The sequence below is a fragment of the Furipterus horrens genome, unplaced genomic scaffold (genome assembly GCF_987537825.1).
Source record: "Furipterus horrens unplaced genomic scaffold, mFurHor1.1.pri manual_scaffold_2, whole genome shotgun sequence".
In the NCBI taxonomy this organism is placed as follows: domain Eukaryota; kingdom Metazoa; phylum Chordata; class Mammalia; order Chiroptera; family Furipteridae; genus Furipterus; species Furipterus horrens.
In genome coordinates this window covers 77,682,544-77,695,612 of record NW_028327172.1, presented here as the reverse complement: position 1 = coordinate 77,695,612, position 13,069 = coordinate 77,682,544, and the positions used below count along the sequence as shown (strand labels likewise).

At 35.6% G+C, this 13,069-nt stretch overlaps 1 protein-coding gene across 1 annotated transcript in view; it reads left to right on the top strand.

The window, feature by feature from the left end:
- The window catches only part of LOC150018864 (cytoplasmic dynein 2 heavy chain 1), a 283,446-nt gene that overhangs the window by 82,845 nt on the left and 187,532 nt on the right, over nt 1-13,069 (top strand). The window contains exons 48-52 of the mRNA XM_090265892.1: nt 3,034-3,164; nt 4,289-4,537; nt 5,071-5,179; nt 8,437-8,550; nt 10,391-10,533. Of these exons, the coding sequence (XP_090122018.1) occupies nt 3,034-3,164; nt 4,289-4,537; nt 5,071-5,179; nt 8,437-8,550; nt 10,391-10,533 (746 nt within the window). The remainder of the gene's footprint in view (nt 1-3,033; nt 3,165-4,288; nt 4,538-5,070; nt 5,180-8,436; nt 8,551-10,390; nt 10,534-13,069) is intronic.

The window sequence follows — 13,069 nt, the reverse complement described above, 5'->3', positions numbered from 1 at the left end:
GAAGAAAACTGTGATAAACATATATGTACAGGTTTTTGTGTGGACATACATTTTCGTTTCTCTGGATAAGTTCTCACAAGTGCGTTTATAGGGTTGTACAGTACTTGTATGCATGTTTTTTTTTTCTTTAACTGTCATGCTGTTTTCTAGTTGCTGTATCAGTTTACATTCCCATCAGTGATGTAGCAGTGATAGAATTGCTCTGTATCCTTGCCAGCATTTGTGTTGTCACTATTTTTTGTTTTGGCAGGTCTGATAAGTGTGTATTGATGACATTATAGTTTTGATATGCATTTTGCTGACAGCTAATGATGTTGAATATCTTTTCATGGGCTCATTTGCCATCTGTATGTCCTCTTCAGTGAAATGTTTCATGATGTCTTTTGCCCATTTTCTAATTGGATTGTTTATTTTTTACTGTTGAGTTTTGAGAAGTATTTATATATTCTGGACACTAGTCATTTGTCAAATATGTGTTTTGCAGATATTTTGCCTCCCACTCTGTAGCATGCCTTTTTATCCTCTTAATAGGGTCTTTCACTGATAAAAAGGTTTTCATTTTATGATGTCTGATTAATTAATTTTTATTTTAAAGGATCTTTTGGTGTCAATTGTAATAACTATCTAGTCCTAGATTCTGAAGATTTTTTCCCCCTCAAAGTTTTATGGTTTAATATTTTAAGTCAGTTGTCCATTTTGAGTTAATTATTTGTATAAAGAGTGAGATTTAGGTCTATTTGCCTATGGATGTCCGCTTGTTCCAGCCCCATTTGTTGAAAAGGCTACCTTTCTGATGTGAATTCTTTTGCACCTTTGTCAAAAATTAGTTGTGTTAATCTATTTCTGTGTTCTCTATTCTGTTCCACTAATGTATATATGCATCCTTCTCACAATACTACACTGTCTTGATTACTGTAGCTATATAATGTCTTGAAATTGGGTAGATGATTCCTCCTGCTTTATTATTTTTTAAAATTGTTTTAGCTATTTCAGTTTCTTTGATTTTCCATATAAATTGCATAATGATCTTATTTTTATATATAAGCAATATTGCTGAGATTTTGTTAGGAACTGTATTAACTTTGTATATTGGTTTGGAGAGAACTGATATCTTCTCGTCCATGAACATGATACATACATCCCTTTGTTTATTAGTGTTTGTTTTCTTTTATCAGTTTTACGTAGTTTTTAGTATACAAGTCCTATACATATTTTGTTAGATTAACAACTAAGGTTTTAATTTTTTTTTTTTTTTGAGCAATTAAAGAGATTCTGTGTCTGAAAGGTTGACTATATCAAGTGAAGAAGAGGGGAAGGGCATTTCCAGACAAAGGAAAAAGAATATGAAAAGAACCAAAGGCTTGAGAAAGCTAGAGTATATAATGAGGCAAATAGGGAGATAGGAGATTCAAGCAGTCAAGTTGAGCCAGATTGCAAAGGGCCTTGATGAGGAGAATTGTGTTTATTTGTTTTGGCAGTGGGGAACTCTGTGTATAATATTGGAGTGATGTCGAACAAGGAGATTTTGTTTTTCTGTGTGTTAGTCTAGTAGCAGTTCAGATATAGTTGAGAAGGCAGAGACTTATAGCAGGGATACAAGGTAGGAGGCTACTGTAGCAGTCCAGGTGAGACATGATGTGATATAAGGATAATGAGTTCAGTTTTAGATGTGTGTTCAAATGTTTGCAAGCTTTTTGAGTGTCCTTTGGGAATCTGCATAAAGTTTATTGCTCTATAAAGGGAGGACCCATGTTTGTCTTACTACTTATGTCTAACAGAGTACAATGTTTAAATATAGGTGTGTTAAGCGTTTAATGAATGAATGCCTGAACTATATGTATACTAAATAATTGGAAATACGGAACTAAACTAGAGTTTGGGAGACTTGCCTAGAGATAAATAGTGAATGGGTTTTGGGTTTATAAATACTTGGTAACTTAAATCACAGAATAAGACTACATAATTGAAGAGGAGTGTTTAAAATTAAAGAATAACAGTCTGAACTTGAATCCAGGGTAAATAAAAAAAGTAAGGGATAAACAGAAACCTGAAAAGAAGTAGTGGTTATAGCTTGATGAGTATGGTTATATAGAACCAAGGAAAAAGGCTTCAATAAAGAGCTGCACACACAAAATGATTGCAAAAAAGATTTGGACTTGACAGTTAGGGCAGTATTTTTGTTCTGAAATAAGAGTTTTAGATTAGTGGTTTCTGAAGATAGGAGATAATGTAAGAGAGATAAAAAGAAGATAATATAAGAAAAGTGATGATGTAAGAGAGGAGAGGGACATAAAGTAGCTTGGGTCTAGGGAAGGTTTGGCTGTTTAGCTGGGCATATGTCAAGGAGGATCCTTGATGGAACAGTTCCCAGAGAAAATGGAGGGGAAAAAGTTGAATAGAAGGGAGAACAGATTTTTCTTACATGGTAATAGAACACTGCTATAGAAAAATTTCAGAGAAGTATGTGGGATTTTTATTTTCTAATTAAATTTTGGTAAACTTTTAGAAGTTAGGGTTTTTGGTGGTATTAATAAATCTATGTTCTTTCTCAAGGAGATTTTTTTTCTTGAAAATTTTATATGTTATTATTTTTTCATCCTCACCTGCAACCACCTTTAGGTGCACAGGACAATGCTCCAACCAACTGAGCCACACCAACCAGGGCTTATATGTTATTTTTAATCTATAAATTTTATATGGAGATTATGGAGAAAGAGAAGGAAAGAAGGAGAAAAATAGGGGAAAGTTTGAAGGGAGTCATTTTTTGCGGGGGTAAGAGAAATAGGATGCAAAGATAAAATAGGGATCCCATCAGTTAAGTTTTCATGTAGAGTTTGATATAGCAAGTTAAGTCTCTTTGTCTTAACTGATTGGATTGATCTTCTAAGGCAAACTTTAAAATAACTTATCTTTGCCTTTCTGCAGATGATCTTACTGAACTAATTAATTTAAAAATAATTTAATGAGCAATGTATTTTACTGATGCTTTCATTATAAATAATGCATATAAAACAGTATCTTTTTTTTCTACAGACGGTTTCTATGTTACATGGGGTGCCCGGCACGATTCAGGAACAAGGGCAGCTCCAGGACAGCCACTGCCTCCACATGGAAAACCACTTGGAAAACTAAATTCTGTAGATTTTAAGGATGTTATTAGAAAGGTAAAGTATGAATCATGAATTGGGATTTGGTTATTATTATAGTCAATTTTGAAAATATTTAGTGCAAACTTTTTGAGGGCATGGAGTACAAGATTGTAGAACAGACAAAACCGATCATTTTGGAATTTAGTTCATTGTGGCAGATCTAACTAGATGCATATGTACTCACACAGATATATCTAAAATTGCTAAGATACTTGATGTTAGAAATATTAATAAGGCTTAATATTACTTGAGAAATCATCGTAGAGCAGTGGCATCAGACTTCAGTGAGCATAAGAACCAGAAAATATACTGGTTCCTGGGGCCCATCCTTAAGAAGTCAGGTTCAGTAGTGGGGCACAAAGAATCTGAATTTCTAACAGTTTTACAGATGATATTGATGCTGCTGGTTCACTGAAACTTCGAGTAGCACTGTCCTAGATGATTTTTTTAAGTTTAATTACAATAAAGACAAAGAAACAGAAATATATATAATTGCTTTAAAAATAATATTTATATTGAAAGTTACTGTGGATTTTATATCAAGGAAAGTTTTTCATGGTCCGTTAAATTGATTAATTTGCCTGGAATGGATATTGCAAAGCTCAGGAATTTTCAGAGGTAAGTGTATGAAGTCCAGTTGTGCTCTCTTCCCTCCCTCTGTCACAGAGTCCCCGGCAGGGCACACTGCCCGTGCGTGGGCCTTTGCCCCTCTCCGAGCAGTGCTTAAGAGCAAGAAGTCACAAAATATTACTTAGGTTCTATGTTTCTAGAGTTTTAGGATTGTTATGTATGGTCTCTGCACACTGCTTTGATTTGTAACAACTGGAAAATTTTGAGAGCTTTTGAAGTTTTTAAAATTAACCTGGTATCTCAACACTGCTTTTTACCAGCAGTGTACAAAATAACTGACTATTGTGAGCCCTTGAACTTGTTTGATATCATACATATTTTTCCTTAGAAAGTGCCATAAAGCTTGATTATTGGATAGATAAAATGTAGAGTGTGTAATTTACTTGCAGTTACTTAACCCCTTTTGTAGGGTGCACCTAAAGTGAATATCTTAATCTAGATACTACCATTTGTATTATGTAATTGGGGCTTATATTGAATATAAAATATTCTTTATGATTTTTTAAAAGGGCATTATTCATTATGGACGAGATAACCAGAATTCAGATATTTTACTTTTTCAAGAAGTCCTGGAGTACATGTCTCGGATAGACAGAGTGTTGAGTTTTCCCGGAGGGTCGCTGCTGTTGGCAGGACGGAGTGGTGTAGGCCGGCGGACTGTCACTTCTTTAGTCAGCCATATGCACGGAGCAGTGCTGTTTTCTCCAAAGGTCTCCAGAGGCTATGAGCTCAAGCAGTTCAGAAATGATCTCAAACATGTGAGTTACAATCTTTTCCTTTATTTGGTTTTAAATCACAATAGTTATTATTCTAAAGGCCTTCAAAGATCTCTAAGTCTCTGCTATACAACAGTCTTTATTTTAATTTTGACGATTATTTCGTCATAATTATCAGAAAATCGTGTTATTATGTACAGATAGGAAAAAGATTCCTATTAGAATTTTAATCTTTCAGGTACCCCAGAATGGAATGGTAGATGGACATGAAAGAAACAAAAGGAAGGAGTTTATATGGGACATATGTAGATATGTATAAAAATTATTTTATAGTTTTTTTTTACTGTGTCCTAGCTATAAAATAATTTAAATTTCCCCCAAATAGTATCGGGTCACCATGAACTGGATTTACTTTCCAAACTATAAAGCCGATGATTAATTTTTAATTTTGATTACTGAAATAAAAATAAAGAAAGAAATAATGCGACTTAATTTACATACAGAATGAAAGTTAACTGTTCCAAAAATATTTAAAAATATTTAATTGTACCAAAATGTATTTTCTTACTGTGCAGGTGCTGCATCTCGCAGGTATTGAAGCACAACAGGTAGTTTTACTTCTCGAGGATCACCAGTTTGTACATCCTGCATTTTTGGAGATGATCAATAGCCTTTTGTCTTCAGGCAAGTGAATGGTTTCTAATCATAGACAACAAACTTATAATGTAAAAATTATGCAAGTAAAATTTTTCTGTGTAAAATTATGTTTCAGAGAACTTTTGGCATAGCTTTTATTAAGGTGACATGGGATTAAATGTTCTCAGAGCAGGAGAATTGAGAAATTTGTTTCTATAAAACCAAAAGATTAAAAAATTATATAAAATGATTGTTGATGAGGGAGGGGAGAGGGGGCTAAGGGAGGAAAGAAAGGGAAGGGTCTAGTCAAGGAACTAGTATGAATGGCCCACGGACATGGACAACGGGGTGGGGATTGACTGTGGGAGGGGGTGTAGGAGGGGCAGGGGAGAGCAAAGGGGGAAAAATGAGACAACTGTAATAGGAAAATAATTTTTTAAAAAACGGGAACAATTGAATATTGGTAAATATACTGAAAAATTGGCCCTCTTGCCTTTGGTGGGACTGTGATCTGTTTTAACCCTTTGGGAAAGTTATCAGCCAGTACTTACTTACTTAAAAAATGTGCCATACCTTTTGTTATAGCAATTCTATTATCTGTAGAAATTTAACCTACAGAAATAAAAGAACTAGTATGTAAGGAAATAATATAATTTACAATAAAACATTTGTAGAGCATCACTGTTTATCATTTGTGGAATGGTTGAATAATTATGGTATGATCTTAACATGGACACATGAATACAGATATATTCCAGATAATATGAGATCTTAGTTTTGTGAAATCATGGTGTACTCCTATTGTCTCCGGAAACACCTGACCTCTTTGGTGGTTTCCTGATACCTGAAATTTCTCCTATGTTTCCTTTTGTAAAGAATTTATGAAATTTATTATAATCTCTCTGTAATGAATAATCACTGTTGATAGAATTGGTATGTGGTAGGTTAGTTTTAATCTTGGAACAAAAATATTTTGTTACTTAAGTACAAAATAAACCTTGTTAAATACTAGTTTCAACTGTATGGGTTCTTCTGTTGTGGGACCCCAGGACAAAATTACACGATGCCCATGTCTGACTCAGTTATTTTATCTTATTTTTAAAAAGTTTTTATTTATTTATTTTTAGAGAGAGGGGGAGGGAGGATGAAAGAGGGAACATTGACGTGAGAGAGAAACATCAGTGTTTTGCAGACATGCCCTGACCAGTGATTGAACCTGCAGCCTAAGTATGTGTCCTGACAGGGAATCAAATTGACAACCTTTTGCTTTGTGGGACAATACCCACCAACTGAGCCAGGGCAGTCAGGGATGAATCAGTTATTAATAAATATGTGTTTTGCGTCATGCAAGGTAGGCTGTGGATAAAACTGTTTTTAGTATTTTAACAGCTTTGGTTGAAAAAAATCATTTAATTTATAATATGAGCTATCTATACTTTAGTATTCTAATGAGAGGTATAGACCAGGACTCTAGTTAGATGAGTGGTAGGTCAATTTCTGTTAAAAGACTTGATGGATAATGGCAAGTGAAAGTGGTAGGTCTTGAGCAAACTTGAAGTGTTTGTGGTCTTTTTATAGAATAACCGGTTTATTTTTAAGGTGCATTTCTTATTCTTGCATATTGCTTAAGTTGTCACTAGATGGAGACCTCATTTATTTTGGCTGAGATGAAATAGTAGACAAGCTTTACAGTCTTTTGCTTTGTGAAAGCAAGTATGTAGATACGTGTTAACAGTAATTATTGTCTATCAGGACACATTGGTCTTTATCAAGGTATAACTGCAAAAATCACGAATAAAGTTAAATTTTGGTCATTTGAAATTTTGCCAACATTTTTTGGACACATAAATTTATTTATTTTTAGAGAAAGGGGAAGGGAGGGAGAAAGAAGGGGAAAGAAACATCATTCAGTTGCCTCTTGTACACTCCCAACTGGGGACCTGGCCCATGACCCACGCATGCGCCCTGACTAGGAATTGAACCAGCAACATTTTGGTTTGCAAGAACAACGTCCAGCCCACTGAGCTACCAATCAGGATGGCAAAAATATATTTGAAAAATACTTTCAGAGAAATTACTCAGTAGGCCTTTATCTCTCTTTTTATTTCAAATTCTTATTTCCTGTCATGTATAATGTGTTAGTAGAGCCAGCTTTCTTTGCTAAACTTAAGCAATTAAAAAGTATCTTTGCATGGCTACAATTCAGAGAAAGACATAGAGCTGATATATGTGTGCATGTGTTTTGAGTACATACAAACTTGGAGAACGGTGAGTGGTCTGAGACTCTTGAGTTGAGCCTGAAAGAAAGTAGAAATCAAATTGTGATGGGCCCTATGTGAATGCAGTACTTTGGATGTATAGCGAAATAATTTTTACTTAATCTTACAGTTTCTTCTGAACTATAGTATATTGGTTTAACAGATATTAATTAAACACCTGTTATGTGCCAGACCCAGTACTAAATATTGGATTTATAGATGTGAACAAGATGTGGTTCAGGCCCTCTATCAGATGCTTATAGTCTTAATCAACTTTGATTTGACTTCTATCATTCTGTTCCTAGTAGCAGTTCACAGATTAGTTCTTCTTATATCTAGTACAAGTTTACTCATCCATCTATTCACTAATTTGTTTATCTAACAAATGCTGGTGTTACTGATACTTTGCTGAGGTTTTCCTAGGGTTAATATTGAACATGATTAAATACTTGTCCTCTGGGAATTCAGAATCGAATTAGCAGGCAAGAGAAGTAATTCATTCATTATTAAATGATGTGATAAATGCTAAACAGTACTATGTTTGGATATTATGTGAAATAGAAAAGAGTCCTTTACTGAGCATGTGGATTGTTGGGAAAGGCTCATGGGAATAGCAGTTGGCAAAGTAGTATCTTGAAAGATAAGTATTAATTTGGGGGAAGATAAGGGGCAGGGGAAGACTGGGTTCATATTACTGAAAGAGGGAGTATTACCTTACATTTACAGAACACAGGGAAACTCATTGAGGCTAGAACACAGGGCCTTGTAGGGGAGGGTTGAAGGAGAACCTTGAAAGGCAGATGAATGGATAGATTATGAATTGTCTTGAATGGCTTGCCTAGGAGTTTGAATTTTATTAAATGAAGGCAACAGATATAGATTTGTGACTAATATTGAGCTGTTGAAGTTTGTGTATTTTTGGAACTAAAGATTGAATAAGGGCAGATTATTTAATACAAAAATAGAAAAAGCTTTGTATATGTAAAATATATTTTGAATTAGTGTAATACAACTAAAATTACTGAGAAATGTAATGTTACTCTGTAGGCGAAGTTCCTGGGCTCTATACTCTTGAAGAATTAGAGCCCTTGCTGCTGCCACTGAAAGATCAGGCTTCACAGGATGGATTTTTTGGACCAATTTTCAATTACTTAACATATAGTAAGTGACATAATTTATTAATTCAAACTCTGGTTCATGTGAAATAAATACTATTTAATTTACCTTATTTTATATAGATTGCAAAGCTATCTTAAATTTTGGATCCAGTTATTAATTTATACTTTTTTCTTTTATGTGAAGCTTTTAGAAAATAACACTTATGGGAAGCCGGGGTGCTTGGTGGTGGCAAATGTGGCTCAGCCCCAGAGTGGAAAACCAGTGGGAGTGTGGCGGCACACAGGACCCACTCCACACGCTGGTTCTCCTGTGGGGAACCAGGCCTGCATTTCTACAACAGCTTAAAAGCTTGCTTTCTGCTAAGGACCCCCTCATCCTGGGCTGAGAATAACAGATGTTCAGCGTGTAACCTTGAAGCAGTTTCTTAGGGCCTATTATGGGCCAATTTCTAAGAACAGGATGTGGCTAGAAGAGTTATCCTTATCATCCATGCATGTGTAACATTCTTTTCTGTTATATAAAAGTAATAATCATATAAGGCAATGACTGGCACAATGATTCATAACTTTCTTGGATATAATCCACCTAGGGAATTAATAAAAGCCTGTTAAGGCAGGAGCAAACTGCGCTTTCTCCTCTAGAAAGTGGCCAGTTTTGTCCCCTCTTCTCCACAGGACTCTTGCAGTCCGTGTGCATTTACTCACTTCATCCACAATGCCCTGGACCCTGCTGGTCGGAGGTCCGCGACAAACACTTAGGTAGTCTAAAGGCTAACCGATAATAAAAACATGCAAATTTTTAACAAAAGGAGAAGATGAAAATGTGGTAATGTTCTTTTAAATATTTACTGCCTTTGTTTTATTGTGGTAAAATTAGTGCTTATATCTCCTATCTAAGAGAATTAATGAAATACTTAGTTTGTGCCAGGCTCTGTATATTTTTTTAAACTAAATAACCTGCTACTATTGCAGGGACAGTTTTTTTTTTTTAATATATATTTTTATCCTCACTTGAGGACAGTTTTTTAAGTTGCTGGGAGAGAGGAAGTAAGAGAGAGAAACATCGATGTGAGATCATCGATCGATTGCCTCCCATATGTGTGCAGACCAGAGCACCTGGACTTCGGATTGAACCTGCAGCCTAGTTTGTGCCTAAACCAGGAAGTGAACCTGTAACCTTTTGTTATGGGATTGCTCTCTAACCAACTGAGCCACACCAGGCACAGGAACACTTTTATGTGTACTGTCATTATCTAAAATTGAATAAGTAAAAACGAGACAATAATATCACACAGACATTACTATTACATTTATCTTCTTTATTTTTCGAAAGGAACACTTATAATTGATGAAATGGAGAAAGTTGTTAAAGAGCTATCCTCCCTTCCCTCTCTTTCAAGGAAAATCTACCACACGTGTAAGAAACAGATCATCCTAGTGCTGCAGGGTTTTAAACTGTTTCAGAACATAGAAAATATAGGAAAGTTTCTAAATTCCATTTTTGAAGGGAAAATAACATTGATACTGAAACAGGGAAAAGGTAATTTCTCTTAAAACCAAACATCAATTTTTGCTTGTGAATATTGAAATAAAAGTCCTTGCAAGAAAAATTATAAAATAGAATCCAGTATCACATTTGAAAAATAACATACAGAACAGTATCCTTCTGGACATTTTTTGTTAGTATGTACCCACACACAAAGTAATTTTTAACTAAAATAATAATAATAAAATACTGTGTCACAGCTTGTTCTTTGTAATGAAAAGCTCCTACTATTCCATTCCAGAACATTTTAACCTTATAAAACCAGATCATATTTAGGTCTCACCAATTATTATTGCTGTAATATTACATAATTTTAATTCTCTTATGTAACTTTTAGGAATTCAACAAAACTTGCATGTTGTCTTGATAATGGACTCTGCAAGTTTAAACTTCATAATAAACTGTGAGAGTAACCCAGCGTTGCATAAAAAGTGCCAAGTGCTGTGGATGGAGGGTTGGTCAGTCAACAGTATGAAGAAAGTAAGTTTAACATTTACATTTAAATATGGAAATAAAAAAAAAAGCACATTTTGTTTTTGAAGTTACTGATTTTCTTTCTTTTTGATTTCTTTAATTTTTTTTAATGTACTATTTTATTTTATTTTTGTTGTTCACACTATTAGAGATGTCCACTATTCTCCTCCTTTCCCCACTACCCGCCTCCCTGACACTACATTGTTTTCTGTGTCCATTGGCTTAGCATATATGCATATATATTCTTTGCCTAAGCTCTTCTAGTCCCCTGCTTCCCCATAGCTGTCAGTCTGTTCCATGTATCTATGCCTCTAGTCCTATTTTGTTCACTGGTTTACTTTGTTTATTAGATTCCACATAAGAAGTTACTAAGTTTCCCAACTTCCCTTTGGTGTTTGATATAATAATTGTCTTAATTGTGGCACTGAACATGTCTTGTATATTTGAAGATAACACTTTTTTTCATATTCTTGTATGATGTTATAGTTTAGTTGTGTCGAGAATTTTAAGTTGAAGATTACGTTCTTAAGGACAAGATATTTATTGTATTTTAAAAAATATATGCATTTCACTGGACTTCTGGTCAAGATGGAGGTGTAGGTAGACATGCTCTGCCTCCTCACACAACCACAAAAGGAATTACAACTAAATCTTAAAAGAAATAATACTCAGGACTGTCAGAAAATTGAACTGTATGGAAATGTGACAACAAAGGGCTTAAAGAAGTCATATTCATCCAGACGAGTAGGAGGGGCAGAGATGCAGAGATGGATGGAGAGGCAAGATGATGGGGTGTGGCATGGAGAGGTGGCGGAGGCAGGATGGGCACAGGTGGTCCCACATTCACATGTGATGGATAAAAATCAGGAGGAATACCTTGGGAGCGAGCAATCCCAGCCCAAGGCCAGACTGCACAACTCAGGGTTCCAGCGTAGGGAGATAAGTCCCCATAACTTCTGTCTGTAAAAACCAGTGGAGATTTGGGCGGCAGAAGAAACTGCTACATATTCAGAAAGCTCCACTTAAAGGGCCTGCATGGTCTTAAAATGTATGCAAACCCACCCACTCTGGGATTTAACACCAGGGCAACAGCTGGAAAGGCAGCAGCCACATATGAGGAGTGAGTGAAGTGACTAGAAATTGCAAACCCACTGAAGCCAAGCGGCAGCACAGCCCCCTCTCTGACCTCCCTGACCCCTCACAGATCCACAAAGTGGTCAAACGGGTTGCCCCACCCTGGCAATTACCTAATGCTCAACCCCACACAATTTACAGGTTCCTTTTACAGGGAGTCCAAGCAGTTCTGCCTGATACACAGAAACAAACACGGGGGGGGGGCTGCCAAGTTGAGGAGACAAAGAAATATGGCCCAAATGAAAGAATATAACAAAACACCAAAAAAGAGAACTAAACGAAACGGAGATAGCCAACCAATCACATACAGAGTTCAAAGCACTGGTGATCAGGATAATATATATCTACAGGGAACCAACAGTGAACAGAAGGAAGCTGGGATTAAAAGCAACAAATTGGACCATAAGGAAGAAATAAACATTCAATCAGAGCAGAAAGTTAAGAATTAAAAAAAAACAAGAATAGAATAAGACTCTGGGACATCTCCAAATGTGCCAACATCTGAATCATAGGAATGCCAGAAGGAAAAGAGGAAGAGCAAGAAATTGAAAATTTATTTGAAAAAATAGTGAGAGAAAACTTCCTTAATTTGGCAAAGGAAATAGACATACAAGTCCAGGAAGCACAGAGTGTCCCAAACAAGTTGGACACCAAGAGGACCACACAAAGACACATCATAATAAAAATGCCAAAGGTTAAAGAGAGAATCTTAAAAGCAGCAAGAGGGAAAGAAGAGAGTTACCTCCAGAGAGTTCCCATAAGACTATCAGCAGATTTCTCCATAGAAGTTTTGCAGGCAAAAAGGGACTGGCAAGAAATATCCAAAAAGATGAGAAGTGAGGACCTACAAACAAGATTGCTCTATCCAGCAAAGCTATCATTTAGAATGGAAGGACAGATGAAGTGCTTTCCAGACAACGTAAACCTAAAGGAGGTCATCATCACTAAGCCATTATTACATGAAGTGTTAAAGGGACTTATTTAAGAAAAAGAAGCGGCTCAAAACTATGGACATTAAAAGGCAACAAATTCACAACTATCAACAACTGAATCTAAAAAAAAGAAAAAAACTGAGCTAACAAGCAGACCAGGAACAAAATCATAAGTATGGAGATTATTTGGAGGGTTATCAGCTGGGAGGGGGAAGGAGGAGAATGGGGGAAAATCGCAGGGGTTAAAACATACAATTGGTAGATACAAAATAGACAGGGGGATGTTAAGATTAGTAAAGGAAATGGAGAAGCCAAAGAACTTGTATGAATGACCCATGGACAAGAACTAAAAGGGGGATTGCTGAAGGGAAGGGATGTACAGGGCGGAGGGGAGCAAAGGTGGAAAAGTGAGACTACTGTAATAATAATCAGTAAAACATACTAAAAAATATAAAAACCAAAATTAACCAGAAAAA